At 35.7% G+C, this 24,941-nt stretch overlaps 1 protein-coding gene across 1 annotated transcript; it reads left to right on the forward strand.

Annotated features, from left to right (window-relative positions):
- The first annotated feature begins 801 nt into the window (after positions 1-801).
- Positions 802-22,982, forward strand: FGL1 (fibrinogen like 1). Its single transcript, XM_071432280.1, has 8 exons — positions 802-908; positions 5,150-5,223; positions 10,420-10,606; positions 13,059-13,218; positions 13,933-14,030; positions 14,977-15,065; positions 15,936-16,123; positions 19,964-22,982. Exons 2-8 carry the CDS (start codon positions 5,158-5,160, stop codon positions 20,121-20,123), a joined length of 948 nt encoding a protein of 315 aa, XP_071288381.1. The 5' UTR covers positions 802-908; positions 5,150-5,157; the 3' UTR covers positions 20,124-22,982.
- Positions 22,983-24,941: the final 1,959 nt, after the last annotated feature.

Raw genomic sequence — 24,941 nt, forward strand, 5'->3', positions numbered from 1 at the left:
CTAGTGGAGGGTGTCCCTGCCCACAGCAGGAGGTTTGGAACTAGGTAACCTTTAAGGTCCCTTCCAACCCAGGGCATTCTATGATTAGATTGTGGAATGTAAAGCTCATTTTATTGCTATTCAGTATTTCCTTAAGACTTCTTTTTTTCCAGCACATTCCTTTAAGCATACTCATTTACTGAATTCTTTGGGAAGAGCCAGCATAGAAGAAGGGCAAATACTCAGACTGTATTTTGAAACATTCTTTGATGTATTCATCTGGCTCTGAAAAGCTGGTCTAGAAAATGATTTTGTCTGACAAAGTCACTGAGACATTGTGCTTCCCAGTGCCTTGACTAAAAAAATATATCAGACAAGGTTTTTTGGTACTTTTTTCTTGTTTCCTTCAGCTTTATCTGTACTATGTTTGTTACTTTGGGTTAGGTTTTATTTAGCCTATTTCTTTTTTTTGTTACACTTCTGACATGTAACTTCTAGTCTGAGTGATTATTGGCTTTTTTCTTAAATCTATTGAGTCTGTTACATTCTCTATATACCTCTGAAGCCTAAGAGATTTAGTCTGTGACTATGGAAAGGACTGGAGTATAAAGCTGAGTATAATACAGAGAGCAATTTCTTCACCACAACAGTGAAAGTGAATAGATGATCCTTTGTTATTTTTGGTTTATTTTTGTTTCAGAAGTGTTGTGTTAGGCACAGAATTGCCATCATCTCCTTCTTATGTTGCAATTTAGTCTTGATAACTGCAACTTCTCAGCAGCATTCCAGCCCGGTGACTCATAGCAGATGTAAGCCTCCACTCTGCAGAATTTAATAGCAAAAACAATCGCAGCTTGGGAAGGGCTCTGGAATTATTTGCATCAGTTTAAGAAGATTTAACAACTTTGGGTTCTGTCCAGAAGTTAAAGGTAAACATTTAGGGTACCTATGAGGGAAGAAGTATGGCTAATTTCTATAGTTATGGTTTAAAAGTAATTTGCTTTTTGAAGGCCATATAACTGGTGCAGTATTGATAATGATGTATGAATGTTTTACCAGGATCTAGGTATTTTCCTGCATTTCTAGGTAGTTAATAAACCCAGTATTTGAATCTGCAGTTTCTAAATTTGTAATACTATGGGCTATACGAACAAGGCTGCTTTTAGAACCTAAAAGTAAATAAAATCGTGACTGAGATGAGGAAAACAGGGCAATTTTTGTAACACCACCAAATTTAAACAAAGCCAAATCTGTGCATGAGTTTAATAATTTGAATTTTAAGAAAGCAAACAAAAAAATTTCCAGTTATTTTCTATCCTTTCAGCAGATTCTCTCTTACTATTATTGTATTTATTAGCAATGCAAGTCTTATTGACACTGTGCCAACAGAAAGAAACAGGCATCTGTATTCCATCTAGTTTGCTGTCTCTTAAATTCAAAAAACATAAGAACATTCTAATCATTCAAAATTTTTATAGTACAGAACTTCTTTAATGTCATCAAATCTATTCAGTAATTTGTTATTTAAAGACTTGGAAAAAATATCAGATTCAGGGGAAATTTGAATATAGGATTGACTGTCTGTGTATCCTTTAAAAAAGCCTAGGCACAGAGAAGAAAAAAGATATCTTTCTAGAATTTTTATTCCATAGCTTCAGAAAAAAATTTCTGCCTAACTGTACAATGCATATTCCAGGTGTAATCTTGGAATAGTAAATGAGTAACCCCAGGGATAAAATTTCAAGGTTTCAAAAGAGTTGCACTTAAATTTAAATTGTTTCAAACAGAAAGTGATTTTTTTTCAGCTAAGTGTTAAGGGCTTGTGTTTCAACTTGAAAATATAATACCAAGTTTTTCTCACTGTAGCATATGGTGTGTGATAATTAATCCACATGTGCACTGTCTGAGATTAAGATTTTCCTGGAAAGGGATATCCCCTGTACAAATTTGTGGTTTTTTTTTTTTCCTTTTTGTTAAATCAACACAGGTCTTGGAAGTCTCTGAACAGTTGTTAACTCTTGAGGTTCATCTGTGACTGATTAAAATTTGTAATTTTTTGCAGGTTTTTTGAGGTAAAGTTTTTATTCAGTTGTGTACTGTCAGCAGAAAGCTATATAACAAGGGTGAATATTTAAAGGACTGAAGAAATTTGTTTAAGAAACTGACTTTCAGAGGAGTCTTCCTAGAGCAAGATGTTAAGCTTCCCTTGAACAGAACTTTAGCTTTCCCTGTTACTGAATACTGTGGATGTGCACCTTCAGAGAACAGTTACTAACACAACCTCTACTGAAACTTTTTTATAGAAATGTGGGTAACTAAGTAAAAAGTTACCCACATTAATTCCATGTCCAAAACTGATGATTTAGTGTGCCAAAGTGCTTTGAACGTGTAAGGGGCTTGACCCTATTTACCACTTTTCTTGTCACTGTAAAGTTGACCACTCAGTGAATCTCATTCACTGCAACTGTGAGATAGGCAAACTACAGGAGTTTATGCCTGCTGAGAATCTGGCTTCAAGGAGTGAGGTCCAGGACAAGCACTGCTGATTGTCCTCTGACTTGTCTAGGTCTACCTGCTGGGCAGTGACAGAAGCAGAGAAATGCTTTTAAGTCACCCATTTCCTTTCAGACCTTGAATTTTCAGGTCTCTTCCTAGTCTTTTCTACCTTCTCCCTTTCTTTGGAGGACAGCAGCATAAAGATTTTGGTTTCCCCTAATTACTAGAGATCCCACTTTGGGTTTTTTTTACCCTGTGTCCTCTCTGTTTCAGCCTTCCCTGTTTCTGACTGGTAGATCTGCCAACTGGAAGCCTCAGTTTCTCCATCTTTATAAGCCTTTTGTCTTGCATTCATAGTGACCTTATATTGTGAGTGGCTACAGGATCAATACTCCATCTTGAGCTTACTATCCAGTTTTCTTTCTTAAAAATGAAATTCCAGGATTAAAATATCTTCACCAATTTATTTAAATTGTCAAATTCAGAAATTTATGAGACTATGATTATATTTTGCCATGTCTTTTGAGCATGTTTTAGTTCAGCACTAAAGCTGACATGCTGTCTCCCAAGTGCAGCCCTTATGAAGTTTCCCCCAAGAGGAACATTCTATTGAAAGAGGCATCCTTAAATAGAAAGGTGACTTCATCTGAAGATAACAAACTAAAGCAACTGCACACACTCTAAACTCCTCAGGTATTCATTCGTTTTGTGCAGCTTGCTCATAGCAACTCATACATGCTGTAAGGGACTTACCTGCCTTGATTGAGCCTCACAGTGTTCTATTTTTTTTTTTTTTTACTAACACAAATTTCTCTGAACAGTATCCAAGATTGACTTGATAGTCTTTTCTAAAAAAATAATACTATTGTAAAGTTGTGTAATTCATTTAAGATTGGGGTTTATTTTAAGATTGATTGTGGTATTCAGGCATTCACAGTCAGTGAAATCATGATAGAACAGTTCAAATACTAAGACTAATGTGAGGGAAGAGACTGTGGTTTCATAATTAAAATAACAGGGATGAAGCAGAGTATATGAAATATGAATCTTTCAGTGAAGAAAATAGAGTCCTTTCTCTCTTAGAAAACATATTTAAAATATGCAAGGATTCAGGCTAGCAGTTAGCAGAGACAGATCATTTGCAGGCTGTCCAGATAGCTAATGTACTCTTTGGCCACTCCTGTCACAGCCAGTGTCATCCCAACAGATGGCAACAGCTGCTTTCAAAACAGAAGTGACTGTAATAGCTGTAACTACTAATGTAATTTTACTAGCTGTAATTTTAAAAAGCATCCTAAGTATTTTATAGGTAAGGTTTGAAATCTGAGATTTGTTTGGGTTGTAATTTCTGGTTTTGCATGAAGTTTTCAGATATTGGTGAAAATACAGTTGGACTTGTCCAATTTTGCACAAACTTAAAAACATACTTCTCTTAAGCACCTTGCTTATCTCTGTACTGTAAAAAGCACAGTCTGCCAAAGTTCCACTCATATTTTATATAAATTCCTGTAGAAACATGAGTGGAAATTTTCATAAAGTTGGTTTTTCAATAAACACATGCTGGTATTGAGTCATTAATCACTAATAGAAGTTTTACACTTTGTCTAACCACAAATGCTTTAAATGTGTCACCATCCCTGGAAGCATTCAAAAAATGTAGATGTGGTCCTTAGGGACAGGCTTTAGTGATGGACCTGTCAATATTAAGTAAAGATTCAACTTGATGATCATGGAGATCTTTTTCTTAATAACTCCATGGTAAGAAAAGCAGAGTAGACACATATTCTGGTTTAATTAGGTGTTAACAATGCTAAATGAAAATATTCATAGTTACAAAAGAAAAAAAATTCCTCTGTTGATTGCTTGCAGAAGTTTAAGATTAATTCAGAATAGTTTATGTATAATCTTTGTAAATATTTTACTGATTGGAGGCCTTGTTTTCTCTTCTGTGAAAAGCACACGTCTGTCTATAAAAATGATTTTGAGGTTCTATTAGCTAACCTTTGCAAGGCAGTCAGATACAGTGGTGATTGGTTTGGCCCATAAAATAATTATCATATGAAAAAATGGAGTTTAAAATGCTGTGGGTCATAAAGTGCAAAGTATCCATAGTTATCAGTTTAAAGATGCCATTCTTGTCACCAGTAGAATAAAAGCTGATAACTATTTTGGATTTTTCCCCCAAATTGCTCTATGACAGTAAAATTATCTTGATTCCCTCCTGGTTCACAAAATTTGCACAAATCTTTAGATCAAGGACAACTAGCCCAATTCAGAATTTAATTGTATATGATGGGGATCTTTCTCACAAATTTAAAAGGCCAACAAGGAATATTTCCCTGTTCTTCAGCTTGCTTAAAATGTTTCTGCTTTTGTCTTGAAAATAAAATGTGTGCTTTTGAATCTTGAATAGCTGTCCTAAAATACACGGAGAGCTCTAATATAAAGTGGCCAAAAAGAATAAATTATCATTTTACTGGCTTTTGGAGTTATATTTTATCAGACTATTTTAGACATTTATAATAAATCCTGCATGCGCACTGTATTTACAATTTGCAAGAAAAGAATTATAGGTTAAATAGACTATTTTTAATAAGATTTAAGATGTCAAGTGTAAATTTTTTGTTTTAATGATTAAGTTAACTAGTGTTTCCTTTGTTCCTCTACTTCACAGCTTCCAAAATGAAGATTTTGATAATGATTGATTTTGTCCTTGCAGCTAGCCTGATGGATGTCATTGGCAGCTCTGTAAGTTCTAGTAATTAAATATTTCTTTAGAGTTTCTTCTAAATACTGCATACCTTATCCTCCATAGTGCTCACAATGCACATCCCCTCCATTGTGCTCACAACCTCTACAGACAATGGCAGAACCTTTGATGGAAAAGATTAGAATTCATTAAAAAATGAAAGAATAAGGAAATATCTTCAAATAGTGTTTAGTGGGGACAAGTTTCCAATAATGAAAGAGGAAACAAATGCGTAAGTTTACAATGGAAGGTCCATCACTAGGTAATGGCACTGAAGAAAGAAATCCTTTCAGTTTATGACTGGATCTGATATGAAAAAGGAGACAATAAATCTTTCCTAAAACAGGTATCATATGGTGCATGGAGGCACATTGTACAGAAGGCACACAATTACCATTCAGGTGTAATGCAAACTCAGAATTTCACCTGTAGTTTTGAGCAGCGTAGTTACAGAAAGGCAAAGCACAGGAACTCCTAAAGCAGTGGCTGCAGCAGTGCTATTTCTGGGCACTGACACCTGGCATGCAGAATCTTTCCATCTTTTTCCACCTTGTCCACTGGCCCTACAACTTTTTCTCAAACAAAATCCATAACTTCATATTCTTACTTGTTTCCATGTAACTACATTGTAGTTCACACTCAGAAACAATGATCAAAGCTCCTTCACTTCAAGCTCCCAAAACCCTCTCCTATACATTCTGTTTCTCCAACAAAAACCCTAATAAAATCACACTTACTCCACAGTTTAAAATACTTCTAGCCTCACCAATGCTGCACTGCGTGTCATGGCTGTCCTTACTAGTTTTATATCCAGGTCCTAAATAGCAGAGACCTAAAGGGATTGAATTCTTGACTCATAATCGCCAAGGTGGAAGTAGTTGCTGAATTTACAACTATTTGTTTGTGGATTACATTACCTTATGGAAAACTTTTGTTCAGATAAGTAGCTTTATAGAGGCAGAATGGGAATGACTCTCTAATCACTTCTGTTCAGTGGAGAAAAATATTACTAATTTCTGCAGAGGCCTACTGAGAAAAGAGGCATCACATTCAAATGCATTTATATATTTTTAATTATTGTTTTTCATTTATAATATTTTGGACTTAGCTGACCTTCTGAGTAAAAACTGTGAATATTCAGAACTTCATCTCAAAGTTTTCACCTTTTAATCTAATTAAAACACTAATTTCAATATAGAGTTCTTTTGGAGCTAATTCATATTATTAAAAGTAGACGAAATAGCACCACAGGTAAAAACCTTGTATTTTTATAGTTTTAATTAAGTATTCCAAGTCCAATTTGTAGCAATAATTTTAATGGAAGGTCACTGGCTGCTAAATAATTCACACAATAATGAAAGTGAATGCACATTAATTGCAGCAGCTGGTTAAATGTAGGATTGTGTGCCCAAAAGCAGAGCTGTCAGCAGTTGTTAGATAATTGCTTCTCAATGTGTAGTGCAAACAGTTGCTTCACTGAAACAGACAGAACAGGTTGTGTTCAATCTGGTTTCAGTCAGTGGGCACCACTGTCCACTGGAGATAGCCACAGTAAAATCCACATTTTCTTGAGTATTTCAACATTGTAATGGTTTAACTTTGGTCCAAACATAACAAATGCAATATGGAATAGCAATATGTGAGAACTGTAATTTGCATTTTGCTTTTTTATTACTCCAGCTTTGCGCTGGTTTAACTTCAATGGTTTTTAAAGGATTATCCTGTGAAAAAAAGGTGTAGCAGCACATTGCAAGAACAGTCTGGTAAACTGAAGATCTAAAAGCCACATTGATCCAATTGAAGTTACAGTTACCTTGTCATTATCCCATGAAAAAAATATACATGGAATTCCAAATATGAGAACTGTGGTTTTGCTGTTCAGCAGCAAAAGTCTAATGGGATTTGTCTGGAGTTGACAGGGAGACATCAGTGAGAATGCTGAAGTCAGGGAGAGAAGAGAAAGTATCAGATACCAGTACTTTTCATATGTCAGTTACTTTCAAAACTATTTCTGCTCAAGCATTTTTCTTTTCTTTTCTTATGCTGTAATTATTCAGTATGGCTAGTCAAATATTGATTATCACTTTTGATTTACTCTCACTTCCTAAGCATTAAGAGCTTAAAACCTTTCAAATAAGGAAATTGCAATGTGTAGTGTAGATATATCACTGTTCACCCCATCATGAGTGTATTGTCTGCAAAGCAGATGAGAATCAGCTCATAGTTACTAATTTTTATAAATTAATTCATATTTTAAGTAAATAATAACAAAAGATGGATTTTAAATGCAAGTTTAAGAATAACATTTAGAGACACAGCCTGTTGCAGACTTGTGTTTAATTTGGCTCAAAGGAAAGGGCCTTTTTTATGGTATACAAAGTGGTGTGATACCGTGTCATACTTTAGATACCAAATTTTTCTAAGGTAAGATACATTTTTTTCAAGAAGTTCTATACTTGTACTGTATAATTTAACCACAGAAGGAGAATGGCTTGTAGCAGTATGAAAGGGGAACTGATAGAGGCTTTTCTTTCTCCTGAAAGAAACACGTGTAGCTGCCTGTAGCTGCCTCTCCCAAATGCCCTGTCCCTTGCTCTTTCCAGAATGGAAGGTAGCTCTTTGTGGCTCAGATCTGCCGCTGTCACAGAGGTTGCCCACCTGAAGTCCTGTCTGTGAAATTGTGAGGGCCTGGCAATGGGGGCCACCCTTTCTAGGACTCTCCTATTGCATGTTACCATGTTCTCCAAGCTTGTGAGGGCTGAGGTAAGACTGATACAGGCTAAACTTCTCAGTAAAAATGGTAACTATGGCAGGGTGGCTTCTTTATCACTCTTAACTTAGTATGATTAGAATAAATATTTGGTCTGACCGGGATCATGGGATTTTTTGGACAGCTTCTCTTTTATATTTAGCATTAGCTCATCATGGTGAGCCTGGAAATATTTTTTCAATACTTTTTTTAATTTATTCACACTTTCTCAATCCACCTATATATCTCTTTCTCTCTCTCTAAAGCTCTGCAGTCCTCCTTTATTTTCTGTATTCACAGAGGACCAGACTGACAATTTGCAGTCACCTGTCAAGGAAGCCTCTTCTGAATCTCCCATTGAATCAATTCCCACTGAGTACAAAATTCAGCTTTTGTGAAGGGTTTGTATGAAGCTGCAGACACAATTGAGACAACTGCCCTGGAGAGGTTGCACAATAAATAGTGCATCTTTTCTTTGTAATATGCAACATGTCCCACATTAGCCAGTGCATCCAGTCAAGTGTCATCCCTTTAAGCCACTGTAGCAACTTTGCATGCCCATGATTTACCTATTTTCTTCTCTTGTTTCCAGCTAGAAGAAAAGGATGATATGCTAAGCGTCTCGTATAGCTATCAACAACTGAAAAAATATTTTCAAGCGAAGGTTCTTAAATCAGATAGAACTTTTGGGATATTACTGTGTCATTGGCCGCTGTGTCCCTCTAAAAAAGATGTTTGTGCCTCTGGCCCTACAGCGTCCCCTTGTGGGCAAGCATCGCCGCGGCAGCGCCGGGGCCACTCAGGGCTCCGCGCCGGGCTCAGCACAGCGGCCCGAACTGCCCGGCGTGGGCAGCCCAAACACAGTGTGCTGAGCCTTTCCCTCTCGAACGGGTCGCTGACAAACTGCCTAGTTTGTCAGCGACCTGAAAAAATATGTATTTTTTTTAATATGTATATGTATATTTTCCCCCCCATTCTTTTATTTCACTGTGTACTTTCGATTGCAGTTAAGTATGAATCAAAGCAAGTCTCTGATACACTTCAGTTATACTTAAGGCAGAAGTCTGTCTTCAGGATTGTTCTGCACAATCTTATGATCAAATTTTTCAGTTGAACTAAATATTGCAGAAACAAATCATTTCATTTGTCATGTTCATGGAAGTGTTCATGGACAATGTGTGAAACCTGAGCTTGATGCAAATTAAAGTATGCAGACACCACTGAGGTGCACCTCACTATGCACTGCAGTATGCTATTGCAGACATCTCTGTAGTTTGGTGTGATAGGGCAATGTTCTGAGACATCAATTCTTCCATATAAATGGCAAATATTGCAGGTCTACATGTAAATAATGTTCCCTATGAATAAGGTAGCACCAATTTAGAACTACTGCAAATTTGATCTTACCTGTCAGATTTCCAGAAAGTCACCCTTTGATTTTACCTTTACAGTGCTAGTTGTGCTCTTTTACAAGCTACTAAACTGTGCTTATATAAAATTTCAGTGTTACTGATGCAAAACCTCTGTCATGTTTCCAAAGACTTTTCTCCCTCCCACTGAAATCAAATTTATTTAATATATATTTTAAACCATACAGACTGTTTTAAATTAAGTTCTCCAGATCAGGTTGTGTTCACCTTGGCTATTTTACCATAGTCTTTAATCTAAAACCAATTATTTATTGCTCAGCATGCATTCAGCAAGTCAGAATTTGGAACAGCTATTTCACTATTCCAGCCCTTGAGGGTCAAGTAGTGCTAGGTAACACTGTATCAGAACTACCACATTTCTCACCCACTCTGCATGGCAAAATTAAGTACAAAAGTCACAGCACAACACTGACTTTAACTTTTGTTTTTACTTTTATTTTTTTACTTTGAATATGTATATTCAGGGCTTCTTAGAGACTATTTTAGCATGCCAAAAATGAGCTTAAAACTTAACAATATTTATGTTGGCAATGTTAGGATTCTTATCATAAGAAGTGTGTAATTTAAAAGCATTCAAAAATGCACTATGAAGTTGAAAACATATCCATGCAGATTGCATTTCTTTAAAACTCTTTAGAACCTTCACAATATTAGTAGCAGGCTTCTCTGGATAGAAAATCTCTGTGCATGGAAGATGATAGAGATATTTTAGTGTTTTTCCCCGAAGTCCCTGCTGCATCTTTGCAGTTAGAGCTGGCAGCACTAAAGAGAAGGTCTCTTTGCAAAGTGTTCATAATATGTATGTTTTATATATTACATGCAGTAACATATGAAATAATTTTAAACAAAGTAGCAACAGAGATGGAAGTCAACATAGTGTCTGTGAGAAATTGTGACCAAGATATTTTATTCAAGTTTAATTTTATTTATGTTTTGGTTGGTTGGCTCTTTGTGTCACATGTTAAATACCACATAAAATTTGTTGATTTTACAATAAGATATGTTTTCCTCTCTAGGATTTACAGAAATGTTTTCAAGAGCAAATACGACTTCAGGGCCAGGTGAGGCTTCTGGAGCATCGTGTGAAACAGAAGCAGTTAAAAATTATACAACTCTTAGAGAAGAAAGAGATTCAGTACAGAGATTCAGACAGAGAAGATGAAAACAGTGTCATTGACTTGGAAGGAAAAAGACAGTATTCAGGTTAGAAATGGAGCTATTCTTTTCATTTCCCTTCATTGTAATGATACCCAGAAGCTTTAGCACAATTGGGCCTATTGAGATATTGTTTTAAAAACTCCTTGTAGAATGTTTGTTTAAAACACAGTGCTCAGCTTTTACCTGGACCTGTTGTGCAGGGAAAAATTGCTAATGTCAGATTGTAGTAATCAAATCAGGATTTAAGAAGTTTACTGATTTATTAGTAGTGCATAACTTGAAAACAATCAGTTAACAATCATAACTTAAAAACAAGCATAAATCTCAGCAATACAACAGATAAATGCCAATAATAGACATTTACAAAATGTTAATCAGGAGTTTCAGATTTCTAAATGCCATTCTTTGACTAATGTCAGAAGTTCTAGCAATCTCAAAAATAACTAACTACAGGGTTAGTTCACATTCATACATTCAAATGGTTGCCTGGGTTACAAGCAGCTGACTTTGTTCCAATCTGTAAAGTCCCTGAGACCTCCATATTTACACACATAAGCCTGGCATTATGACATCTGCATCTCACTTTAATAACATTTTCACTGAGTTGGATTCAGCTCATGACATCACAGCTTTAAATCCTGGTTTAAAGTTATTTTTCTAATTTTACCAGCACTCTGGTGGTGATCCACTCCTACAGTGGAAGGCTTATTATAAATACAGTGGAAGTAACATCATCCAAACTCTTGATATAATAAAACACCATCCAAAACAACAGTTGGATTGAAAATACAATTTGGGAGACTGACTTCTGGGTGGTGTTTGTTTCTAGCTGTCCAGTGCTAGAAAGTCTTAACTACTATTATTTTTAATAGCCTTGATTGAATATGCTTGTAGTGCTTATGCTGCTGGAAGAAATACCAATATATATATAACATTTGATCTCAAGGCATCAAATATAACAAAACACCATTAATATGAAATAAAAAGCAGTTGTAAATCTGACATAAAAATTTTAGCTGTGTATTTATGTACTCAGCATTCTGGAACACTTTCTTTTTATTATTAGAGCTGACTTACTTGTTACTGAAAAGATTATTAAAGCCACATTTCTCTGAAAGATATTTGTCCTTTCTTAGCATATGCCTCAATTATGCCTTTTACGATGTTACTCTAATAAACAGATCTAACTTGTTCCTGTTTCTGATTATTTTTTCCCCCATTATTTTTCAGCTTGGAAAAATGCCAAGCTTTTGGCATTTTTCTTTACAGCTTGGAAAATGCCTTTCCTGCTCATACTGTATTATTTTCTTAAACTGCTGTAGCATTTTAATATCAACAGAGCTGGATAATTTAAGTTAGATAGTGAGGGGGAAATTCCATACTATATACACCTGCTAAAAATTAAGATATGCTTGTGTTTTGCTGACCTACTAAGAAATTAATTTTCTCTAAGCCAACCACACATTCTCTATAAAAACAACATAGCTGTTATTTAAATCACGTTTTCTATTAGAGTTTATTCAAATTCTGGCATAGCTATTTGTTTTCAGTATAAAGTGTTTATTTTCTATTTCTTATCTTCACTGACACTTTCACTGAAGAGAAATGTAATAGTTTATAAAGTTCCAAGCAGGCCTGGAAGTTCAGCCAATTCAGAGAATTCCTTAAAGTTAATCAGCTCTACCTCAGCCAGGAAAAACAGAAATGCTGAAAATTATATGTCTTTTTTGTATGACTGCCTGATGTGGATTACATATAAACAAAGAACTCATTTCATTTCTTAATTCCTAGAGGAAAGAATATAAGATTATACAATTACATTGCTGTAATATTTCTATGAGCTCTGAATTTTGTTATTGTTGTAAATTATATTCATCAACAGCAATGCAGACCAGACTGTGAATGGTGACAAGCCAAAGTGGTATCATTTTACACATGCACTGCACTTTTTGAGCTTAGTCTTCTGTATTCTTTTGCTCCTATTTGATAGAAGGGACAGGAGAATCAGGCCTTGCACTTGTTTCTGGTTTTAACAATGGAGATTCCACACTTTTGTTTCTGGCATTTCTGTGAACTTTCTGGACATAGAAGTGCATGTTTCTTTTTAAAAGTTACTGTATGTTACATGTGATTTTAAGGTTGTAACAGGATTCTAATGTGGATGATACCACTGTAAATTAAAGTGACACCACTTAAAACAGAGGAATTATTTTGCTAGTCAAGTAGAAACAAAAATTGTCATATTTCACGATGTGAAGATATTATTTCAAAGATATATCAAAATAATTACAGGCCAGCAAACCTTTAGAGCAACACAAGTACAAAAAAATACCCAAAAGTCAAAGAAATGTGTTTACAGTGACATTTCATTTTATTAGTGTGGTTCTTATGTGACTTCTACATAACATGACTTGATTATTGTTACTGACTTGATTTCTGATTTTGCCATTAAGTACAGGACTAAAAATGTTGTGTCCAATTAATGTTGTGTGAACAGATTGTGCAGAAATCTACAATGAAGGCCATAAGCAAAATGGATTTTATAAAATAAAACCAATCCAGAGTCCCAGAGAATTCTTTGCATTCTGTGACATGTCTGAAGGAGGTGGCTGGACTGTGTTTCAGAGACGTTCCGATGGCAGCCAGAATTTTGATAGGTAGGTACTAGATTTGGTAATTAAAACTGGAAACAAAGTGAAGAAACATTAACCAGATGGTGCTAAGTTAAATCTGAACTTTAGAAGTACAGGAGTAAGTTGTTATCCCAGATAAAAGGGAGGAATGGTTATTCTGTGGAACAGCCTCCAGATGGGATACCACTTCTGGTTCTGGCTGTCTTCTGTGAGACATCCGTTCTGATCTTTTTCTAACAACTTGTGTATTTGACACAAGGACACTTCAATGTCAAATGCCTTAACAACTGTTGGAGCAAGGACTCTTGATGAGAAAAGATTTAGTAAAAAAAAAAAAAAAAAAAAAAAAAAAAAAAAAAAAAAAGCAAGCAGTCTGAGGGCTCTTTGAGTAAAAATGTTCACAAACATGTCTAGTGGAAGGATGAGAAACAAAGTACCTCAGCTGAAACAAGAGAGGTTCAGACTGGATATAAGGAGAAACTTTTTCACCATGAAAAGAGTCAGCAGGTTCCCCAAAGAGAATGTGCAGTCTCCATCCTTGGAAGTTTTCAAGATCTGAACAGACAAGTCCTGAACAAGTCCTGATCTCATGGCTGATTCTGGCTTGAGACTGACACTGGACTAGCTTGCCTCCTGAGGTTCCTTCTAGTCTGAGTTAATCTGTGATCTAGAATTGTATTATAAAACATCCAAATAAACTTGATTTTTTGAGAAATTAGTAATTTATACCCATTTCAGACTCTGGGCTGACTATGAAGAAGGCTTTGGAAATTTTGTTTTGAAAAATGGTGAATTTTGGCTTGGAAACAAAAATCTTCATTATTTGACTAATCAAGGTAAGATTTGTATTGTAACAATAGTCTTATTGTTTCTGTTTCTTTGCTCTTTCCAGGCAATTTTTTTGTTTCCCCTTTTTGTTAGCATAAATCCTGAGTTCTGTTGTTAGTCTGCATGGACTTCTCTAAGTTTCAGAAAAAAACACATTTGAATATACATTTTCTAACAAAAGGTTCAAAACTGTCCTTAGGCCACTGGCATACTGAGAGCCCCTGTGAAATAGGGAACAGGAGACAGGAGTCTACCTTAAAATAATTGTCTCTATCCATTTTCCATCAGCATCACTAACAGTCCAGAGACGGGTATATGCTGTACCAAGACACGTATTCAGGGCTTTTTAGCTGTGTGGGCTATTACATGGAAGTAATTCTAGTCCAGTCCTGTTGATGAGGCCAGTAGTAAAAAGTTATTTCCATCCTTCTAATAGCTACTCAATGTAAGCTAACTTCTGCTTTGTTGTAGAATGCTGCTGATACAAAACTTACCCACTGGCTTAGCAGGCTAAATCATATGGACATCAGTGCCACCAGGATGTGATCCTAGTATAACTTTATTTATTTTCAGAGTATAAAAATCTGATTTTCATAGGTGAAAATTTATTGATGAGTTTTCACTATGCTTTTACTACCACCTCAAATATTGTACTAAAATGTAAAACCTGTAAAGCCATCTTTTTTTACAATTTTTTCCCTACATTTAAAAATTTGTATTAAAATAATTCTAAAATTTTCTAGGCTGAATAGAATTCACTCAGGTGAATAAGGCAAAGAATAGCAATATATGATTTACTATGCATAAAGAAAGAAGATAAAACCCTATAAAATATGCTGAGGTGATAGAGATTCATGCTGAAAACATTTTCTTTTTAGCTTCTACTGTAAAGCCCAGTTCTGAAAAGCAATGAGATAGGCTAGTTCAACTAAAATAATTTGTATTTTTTTTAAGGGAATTATACTTTAAGAATTGATCTAACTGATTTTGAAGGAGAACGACGTTTTGCACAGTATGCAAGATTCAGAGTTGCAGGAGAAGAGGTAATAAAATATTAAATGACTAAATGTTTTAATGAAAATGTGGATTCTGTAGGCAAACAATAAACACACAGGTTCCCTAATTTCCATAAAGATTTGTGTAGAACCTTAATTTAAGGCTCTAAACCATATTTTCTTTCTTACACATGCCGATAATTTTCAAATACCTAATAAACGTGGTTTACTCTGATACATTAATTTCATACTTTCTGTAACTGATATGAATAATTTGGGTTAATAAATAGATAAAAGCAGTTTTTCTATGTTTGTTGATATTACCAACAATAATGTGTCGCTATAGGACACGAAATAAAACAACGGGGACACTGGCATCTCCAAGGTTAAAAGAAGGACATTTAATTTCTGACTCCAACATTTATAGATTTTCAAAAGTGACAGTGAATTGGAAGGTGACAGTGCCACCTCCCCAATGACACTGGACAAACCAACAGTCCATCAAATTTCCCCTCCTCCAGAAAAGAATGCAAAACAATAAGTGTTTACAGAAAAGTGCATGAGAAAGTTCGTTACAAGAATGTAAACATCAGAAGGCTTAGAAGAACTTAGAACAGGGTGACAATCATGGTAGAAGATATTCTGATTTGCTAATGTATACTGCTAGCTAGCCCTAATGTTATTTTTATTAAGTCATTTATACATATGGTTAATGACAAATTTTATCCCTGTTAAGCATCTGTACAGCCTTTCAGTATTAAGGACGTCGTGTCTAAGTGGCAGGACATTTTTTAGCATAAAAATAGCAGCAAATGGAACAGGCTAGGTTCTTCTTTGTGGTTTCACTCTCTGACATGCTAATGGCTAAAGACATACAGGAATTTAATTTTCTTTTCTTTCTTCACATTTTTTTATTAGCATTCTTATGAGATGAGTTGTGGTGAATACTCTGGTACAGCTGGTGACTCCCTTACGGGTGGATTTCATCCTGAAGTAAAATGGTGGGCTGATCATCGAGGAATGAAATTCAGTACTAGAGACAGGGATAATGACAACTATGAAGGGAACTGCGCTGAAGAGGAAAAGGCTGGCTGGTGGTTTAACAGGTATTTTGATTTCATATGGGTACTGTCAACTATTCTGCTCCATGGGTATTCATAAAATAATAACATGTGGTAGAAGATAGATTGGGATTGTTCATTTATTGGCAACGTGCCCTTGTCCCCTAGCAGATCTCAGTGCTGGTAAGACTGAGGCTCACCTTAGAAGGGACAGCACTTACTGTGCAGCTCAGGCTGGTCTGTGATAATGGCATTTGCCACAGGTCATCTTTGTTATTAGGCAGTGAGGAGGAGATAATTCTGCCCCTCTGAGGTAAATAGATTTTACACAAGTAGGTCATGTAGAGTTTGTGATACATCCCTGCTGTACTTCACTCTCGCATTTCTCTTGTGTTGCACTAGACCAGATGTGGCAGCACTGCAAATATCTGACAAGCTAAACTAGTGCCAGGTTATCAAGACTCATTTTTTTCACCTCACTTCACTGTACCTCACTCTTGTTATTCTTTCCAAATGGAGATGGTAATGTGTCTACTCAGTTTCTGTCAGTGTGCATGTCTGGACTGAGTGAAAGATTTTTTAAAATAGGGTTAAATAAGGGAATTTAAAAATTCTACTGACATGCAATATACCAAATCAAAAATAAAGGATAAAAATGGTAGCCTTAGCCTGTACAGATCAGCTGTGCTCTTTCCTGTAATTAAGTAAATAAATATAGCCATGAAGAGAAGCTCTGCAATCAGCTGTGTAATAGAGAGGTTTAAAATACAGCTCAGGGAGGCACACTACTCTCTCACTGTGATCTCAGTTCCCTTGGCAAGAGGTGCCAGGCTGGATCAACTCCATTGTTTCTGTTGTATCATCCTTTGTTTCTCTTTTTAACTCCTCATTTGCCAAATTCTGTTTTCATAAGCAGTCAGTGACCACCTTAACTGATATGATGTAGCTATTAACTCAGTGTTTCACAATTAAGTATTTATTTTAATACATTTTAATATATTTGCATGGATAGTCAGCCAGCAGAGTGTCTGAGACTTGAAAAAAGTCACATGTAGACAATGGTTTTTTGCATTTCTCAGGAAAACTAAGATATAAAAGGGAAAGGCAACTATTTTGGAGCTTCTTTTCCCATGAAATCAGAGCTTTTGTAAATTTAAAGGAGTATCTGGACCTCAAATCACATAAAACTGATATCATACCGTGGATTTCATTAAGACTGAATTACCAATCACTTTTAGACCACTGAATAAGTTTTTTGCCTTTTAAAAACTTTTTTCTAATATTGGATTGATCTGGACAAAAGAATGACCACTTTGCAAACGTAGCTGCCCAGCGGAACTTGACAGTTATTTATACCTTGTAGTTGGTGCTACATAACTTCTAAAGATAGCTGACTCCTACTGGGCTAGTTCTTATTATGGTTGTGTAGCTCATGCTCTTAAAGTGACAGTCTAGCTTGATAATGAAAGTGAGTTAGTAATAGTGTCATTTCACTGCTTTGTTATTGAATTTTTAATGTTAAGCCTAACATAAAACTGAACATTGCAAAGTACTAGAAAATGTCAGTATCATTAAATCCTACTCAAAAGGACAGTACTGGCAGAAAAAGAAAAGCACTCACAAACACATATTTGTCATGCACAGATTAGCAAATATAGAAGGAATTAGTGCTCTTGGCTGGTTTGCATAAGAGCTCCCAGCTATGAAGGAATTGTTTATAGCCAGCTCTATGCTATCAGGACTAATGAAATACAGAAAAGCCCAGATAATATGAAAACCAAGGGACGTGACACAAGTGAGGCCACATGGAAGTAGCTCAGAGTTAGTTTCAAGCCACCAGTCTCGCTCCAGCTCAGCACTTGTTGTCCTGGACTTCTGCAGAAAAATCACCCCTTTTGTAAGCAGAGATTTTTATCTTGAATGCAAGTCCACAGAGCTGGGTTCACTCTGGTACTACGTGCAGGTCATAAGCTTTCCAGTACCCAGGGTATTGCAAAGCTCCTAAGTAGCTCATAAGTAGTGAGATAAAGTTCATAAAGGTTCATAAGTAGTGACAGTGCACAATTCCAGTTGGACATCAGCTTACTCTCTCCCAGCACTCCCATTTTTAGTTATACCATGTATGGATGGTAAGAGGGATCTGTTAGGCAGCAACTTGGGGCCAGATATCACTAACTCAAGCTTCCTGCCTTACCAGTCATCCCAGAGACTGCATAACTATGATCATGTGGGGTCAGTGGAATCAATAAATCCAGACAGAATTCAAAGGGTTCTTCAGGGAACCAACTCTTATATATGTCACACAGTTAATACATAATTCAGCTAAAATATCCATGGACAGTTAATACATAATTCAGATAAAATATCCATGGACAGCTGAGAGTTGGCTGTACTTTTGAAACTACTGCAGTGTAGTTTTTAACTTTATATTAGCCTATTGAAAAGATAGGAGGAACACAGGCTGACTTTAAGGTATTTATTGACTTGTGAATAATGAATGTTTTTTCACAATATCATATCACATGCCAGTTGTTAACTTAGTATGTACAGTTACTTCAGACAACATCTGCTTGGATACTGAATACTCTGGTTTTCACTATTCATGCTTCCCAGCACTAATTAAGACTTTTTACTGGCTCATATTGCTGTTGGCAAAATTATGGTGTGCCTTCTTATGATTCTTTTAATGAAATCTGTGTTTTGATTCAAAGTGGGCAGAGTGCCTCCTCATTGCAGAATTTGTATGATTAGAAAGATTAGGTCAGCTCTGATACAAGCTTGTCATTCTCAAAAAACAAACTCAGTTTTGATGTCCACAATTTATAAGCTTTCAATTAAAACATTAAAAATTGTAAGCAATAAATAAGGATATATAGATGAGAATTTTCCTATCGAGTTTTTGTCATAGTTTTTATCTCAGTTCTCAAAAACTTTGTTAATGAAGTGTGAGCAAAGCCAAAAAGACTAAGATTTGCCAGTAACAAAACTCATAAGGTTATTTGGAATGTTTTCTGTGTGCATATTTTCTGAAGTCTGCTTTTGGAATCCATCATGGTGTTCAACAGCTAGACATTAACAGCATTTATAATGAAATACTGAATTGGCAGATAAACCAAGCTGATTCATCACAATGTGCTGCAGAAGGAACAGCCAGTTTGCTCTCCACATAAATATCTAAGCTTGTTTCTGGTAGAAACCAGGCAAGTATCAAGCTTGTGCTGTTCCCTTTTCAAGCCTTTTGGGTTTTGCTAGGGTTTTCTGTTTGTTTCAACCACTGTATTTAATAAACTATAACTGCATTTCTGCCTGAGTCTGTTAAAAAACAACAAAACCCCCTCTACTTTGTGTAGTCAAATAAAATGCCAGCTCGGGTGATCCAGTGAATTGGTACACGTGTAATTAGCTGTCAGAATTCATCTTTGTAAATAGAAGGCCACAGGTGGGCAGGCAAACTGATGGTGGGATTCAGGTTTTGTCATAGAAAATACCATGTGGTGTAACTGGAAAACCTACAGGGGGCTACTCTGGAACATCAGGAAAACACAACAGAATTTCTTTCCCAGACTGTGGTGTATGCCCTGCTGTCTACCATCCTGAACAACTCTGGAAAAATTTTCCACTGAAACAAATTAGCAGGAAAAAACTAGTAATGTCAAAACCATGGAAAGAAAAAGCAGCACTTTTGGTTAAAAGAAGCAAAACACATTTGCAATTCTTCCCTAATTAAAACACTGTTGTTTATGCGCAAATGCAAATTTATGCAGCTGTCAAACTAGGCTGGCATCAACATGGCAAAATTTTTTGACTCACAGAGAAATAAATAACAAATGCATGGAACTTTTCAGCAGGAGGCCTTATTGCTGTTTCGCTTTACTTTCCCACCAGGTGTCACTCTGCCAACCTGAATGGTTTGTACTACAGAGGTCCCTACACTGCCAAGACAGACAACGGGATTGTTTGGTACACCTGGCATGGGTGGTGGTATTCTCTGAAATCTGTTGTCATGAAGGTCAGACCGGCAGACTTTGAATGTAATATTGTTTAAATATTCTATTAACACGATTCACCTGATTAATCTTTTAGGAAATTAATTCCAAATCAAAATGGGCAGATTTTTATTTTTCAATCTATGTATATATACATTTGGAATGATTCCTCTGCAACCAGTAGTTTTATGAGATGTAAGTGAAAAGACAAGATAGCCTATGAAGCTTTAGATACAAATATTAATGCTAATGGGTCCAAGTGTTTTTTTAAAAAGGCAAGTGTTCACCTAGGAATAAGGACATCTTCATTAAGATGGCAAATTTTTGCCTTTCCAGTAACTTCAAATCCTTTCACCCATAAACAATGGCATTGTTACTGTGCTGTCTCAAAAATGAAAAATAATTGTACTTACACAATAAAAACCCTACTCAAATAGAAGCATAAGGTTTACTCAGTGGATGGAACATGCCTGCTTTGGATAGGTTCAAGACTTTAGGAATGAGTTTCCTGTAAATCCCTCTGATGTAAAGGTTGTATGTGTTGTGTACACAGTGTACAAAAAAGGTTTAAAGAATGAGGCAGGAACTGAAGAAAGAGAAGGGGTGCTGCCAGGGTACAATCAATTGAATCCAGCATAGAGAAGTGGATTGTCTGTTGTTTGCTGAGGCATTTCTAGGGCTGGTCACAACATTTCAATAATTTTCAAACATTTAAAAACGTTTTTAGACGGACAGTAATTATGCTTTTCTCCTTCTTGGTAACCATAATGCTTTTTCTTTTTTCTTTTTTTTTTTCTTTTTCTTTTTCTTTTTCTTTTTCTTTTTCTTTTTCTTTTTCTTTTTCTTTTTCTTTTTCTTTTTCTTTTTTTTTTTTTTGTCTTTTTTTTTTTCCCTTTTTTTTTTTTTTGTTAGATTTTACAAATCTAATTTTGAATGTCCTGTCCAGTCACTTCCTCTCCTTTCCCTATGTACTTGTCTGAACTCTCTGGGCTTTTCTCCATCTCAAGTTGCATATCCATATTTTTCTTGTACAAGAATAATGGTAAGAGAGACTTTGCTTACCCCTGGCTTTTGTGCCTGGCACTACAATAGACTCTAATAGCCAGTAATAACAAGAGTTGCTGATTAGTGCTTGCTGCCCTGGAGAAGATAGGAATACTCTCTAGAAAGCTATCCAATGAAATGTAGTCCATTTCTGCTGGGCAGATGCAAATGAAGACTTCAAAGAAAGTATGGACCTAAGCTTGCTTTCCTAAAATAATTTTGCTTTTGAGGCTGAACTGCCACTCTCTCTTCCCCTGTCCAAATACAGTTTTGAACATGGCAGCCACTTTTAATCATGCTTAAAATAATTAAACTAAGTTTTGGTAAAGGTCAGTTTATAACTACATTGCTATGAATACAGGACAGCTGAATTATAACTCTTTGCATGGCAATTTTTCCTTCCATTTTCATCCTCCCAAAATAAAAGTTTGTAAAGAATCCTTGAGAGAATTGCATGGAATAAGGGAGGGAGGATGTTTGTAACAACTGGGGGAAGAGAGTTCTTATGAAACAATCTCACTCAATAAGATAAATCATGCTACACCTAAACAAAAACAAACAAAAAAGTGTGGAGAAAAAACAGGGCTCAGGCAGCTAAAATAATGTTATAATGCAAAAATTGTGCCAATGAAAATCTTCAGTATAAAGCTTATAAGGTGTCTTTTTTTTGTGGTAATAGCAGATATTCTAGATAATCCAGTCTTTCTCTTGATGTATCAACTGATACTGTGCTAGAGATTTCTAGCCTTTAGCACATCCCTGTACCCATGCATGAGAGGACCAATGAACAGCTATTCACCTGCTTATTTTGAACTTTGTTTAATTAGTTTCACCAAATTATACTTGGTATCTGGGAGGAAGGCCCTTCTTGTGTGTGTGTAAGGGGGTTAAGGGGGAGGGAGGGAAGTAAAGAGAGAGAGGGAGAGAGAGAGAGAGAGAGAGAGATAGTAAGAGAAATTCAACATTAAAACAGAAGATCTGATAAAGTATTTTTATTCAATTTTATTACATGTAACTGAAATTGGGTTCCTATGTAACTATGCAAATGTCTGTAGGTATGGGTTATTAATAATGTCATGGAAGTTTTGGAGTAGTTGAAAAAATGTTGTAAGTTCAGTATTTCCCATAATAATTTTCAAATTATTTTTTCACTCTAAGAGGAGAAAGCTTTAATTATTAGGAAAAAAAACCCCAAACGAACAGAATGCCATTATGTAGGATTTGTAAAAACATCTTTATTTTTTCACTAAAATGGAAAGATTAACTCATGAACTTGGAGAGTATCAAGGCATATCATATTCCACCAAAATAAAAGACAAGGAAGATTCATGCATAGGAAAGTTGGATTTTCAGTACAAAAAAAAAGAAAAAAGACTTTGAAAATTTACAGATAGTGCTCACAAAATCTATGATAATTTTTAATATACTGCAACATAAATCCTAATGAAATCTTTTGGCTGAGTGAGGGTGCTTTTGACATATTCTGATATAAAATTTAACTCCTTTTCTTTACTGTAAATCATAAAATGAAAAAGACTCAAATCTGTCTTTGTACATCTTCAAATGCACTTAGATGTTTATTTGGACTGAATGCTCTTCTGAACAAGGAAGCATCTAGCATACTGTCAGCAATATACAAATATTGTATTTTTAATTTCCACCACTTTTCCATGGCCTTTCTTTGTGCAATAAATCTTTCTGACCACATGAAAAGTATGTGAAAGTGTTGTAATTCAAAATGGTCATATAATTGTTCTTAAATAAACAAACATTTATTTTCAAAAGGGAAGTTTTAATAGCTACCAGGCAAGACACAAGGTTGGGAGAGAATTCTTTCCTCTGCCAGGCTTGCCTGTTCACATGAATTTATTTTCTTAACAGGTACAAACATGTTCTAAATAGTCTTTATTATTACAAGATAGCAGAACACAGGCTAGTTTATTTGTTCTGGTGTTAGACAGAACATTGTTCCCAAACAGCTGAAAATGAATACATACTATTTCATAGAAATCATTTAACCCAAAAGAAGAAGAAGAATTGAGGAAATAGCAATGAAAATGTTTTGTTAGTCATGTTAATAAAGAACATCATGATATCCACCAGCAGTGTGGAATCAAAAATATATATTTTTGTAATATCTGTTCAAGGGAAACACTCGTATTTTATTTCTATGTCTGTGTTCTTGCATTTGCTCAACATATTGGAGAGTAAAAGAATGGAAACCACAATCCCAGATGAATTAAATGAACATTAACAGAGCCTTTTATGTTACAGCATTTGTTTTCCCTAGAATATGTAGAATGCATTGATAGAGCTGAGGTACTAAAGTCTGGCCTTCCACAGGAGATTCTTCTCTTCAGCTCTAATGTTTTGCTACAGTCTACCTCTCCTCACCATTCCCAAAACTGTTACTTCTCATACCAAAATCTGAATGCCTTTTGTAAGTATAACATTTTGTTCTGTCAGAGCTACTTCTTCTTGCTCTTGAAATGGTACACCCAGAAAGGGGATTTGAACCACAGGTTGCCCAGTCTGTCAACATTCCTGTCATGTTCCTTTAGTTCACTTCTCATCTCAAAAGAACAAGCTAATTTTTTGCTCATTTTTCGTCAGCAGTAAGTTCTCTTTGGCAGTTGTAACAGAGGTAGAAAGAGCAGAAGTATCCAGGCAAGTATTCTGTATCTAAATTTTGAAAAATTGGAAACATTTGCACTTATTTCTGGGTTGTGGGGTTGGGTGTTTTTTTGTTTGGTTGGTTTTGGGTTTTTTTTTTGTGGGGGGAGGGTGGGTTTGTTGGTTTTTTAAAAATTATGAAGTGGTCAACTCGGAAAGCAAAAATGGAGCTTTCAAAACCAGGAAGTACTTTGAAATGAGTGTGAGTATGCTTGCTATTTCCTCACAGCAGGTCTGAGAATTGGGAATTTGGTAAGGCTTCAAATATTTAGCTAAAATCCATATGCTCAGAGGAAGGTTCAAATTTTTGTTGAAGTGCTTCTTCAAAGAGGGTATAAAACTTCACAGTGATAGTGGCTTTTTTGATGCTTAATTAAGTTTTTTTTTTGTTGAATACACAGTGTTCATCAAAATTTTTCTTTTCCAAGTACCTGAGGGTCCTCTTAATCTTTGTTTAGTGCATGATGAAATCCAGCTTGTCATTGCTATATCTTCAGTTAACTACGACAGTTCCTCTTAATCCCACCCCAATGGTAAATAGACTGCATCAGAAACAAAATGCTGATACACAAACACTGAATAAACAACCTTGGGGCCAAATTCATGTTTGTTTGCTTGCAGAAGAAGCAAAATATGGCCTTTGCATACGAACCACAAGCAAACCATCTTGTAGCTCACTTTTCTGTCCTTCCTCAGCAAGCCATAAACACCTGTGTATAAGTTCCTTTTACCTTTTTTTGTACAGAATTAAGCTGGGTTTTTTTTCTTCCTGTCTTAATGACAGTCAGATTAAAGACCTGTTAGTTGTCATTTGCATACCTGTGACTGTCTGTCCTAAGGAACCTGGGTGGCTCTGAGGTTCTGCAGAACCTGAGCAAAGGCTCCGAGCAGCTAAAGGATGTTCTTAAGGCGCCTATAATGGCAGTTGTGAGAACAGACTGGACTGAATTATTTAATGAATATGTCACCCAACACTACTGGCAGGAAGATAAACAGATTCCTCTTACAGGTAAATGGTTCTCACAAATGATTACCTGAATTTCAGTGCATCCAGTTTTGTTGTCCTTGCAAAAGGTCACAATTTTCAATCCATGCAAAATTATATTGCCATGGGAGCCCCTGGTCTGGCACTTTATGCAACATGATAGTTCATATTAAAT

Source organism: Agelaius tricolor, unplaced genomic scaffold, assembly GCF_023055355.1.
Source record: "Agelaius tricolor isolate 1412-34295 unplaced genomic scaffold, bAgeTri1.0.p SCAF_8, whole genome shotgun sequence".
NCBI lineage: Eukaryota > Metazoa > Chordata > Aves > Passeriformes > Icteridae > Agelaius > Agelaius tricolor.

Bases quoted from the DNA above. Each gene is read 5' to 3' on its own strand.
- FGL1 (XM_071432280.1), top strand. From the start codon at position 5,158: ATGAAGATTTTGATAATGATTGATTTTGTCCTTGCAGCTAGCCTGATG. The intron at 5,224-10,419 runs GTAAGTTCTAGT...TTTCCTCTCTAG, and splicing joins TGGATGTCATTGGCAGCTCT to GATTTACAGAAATGTTTTCA. The intron at 13,219-13,932 runs GTAGGTACTAGA...TACCCATTTCAG, and splicing joins GGCAGCCAGAATTTTGATAG to ACTCTGGGCTGACTATGAAG.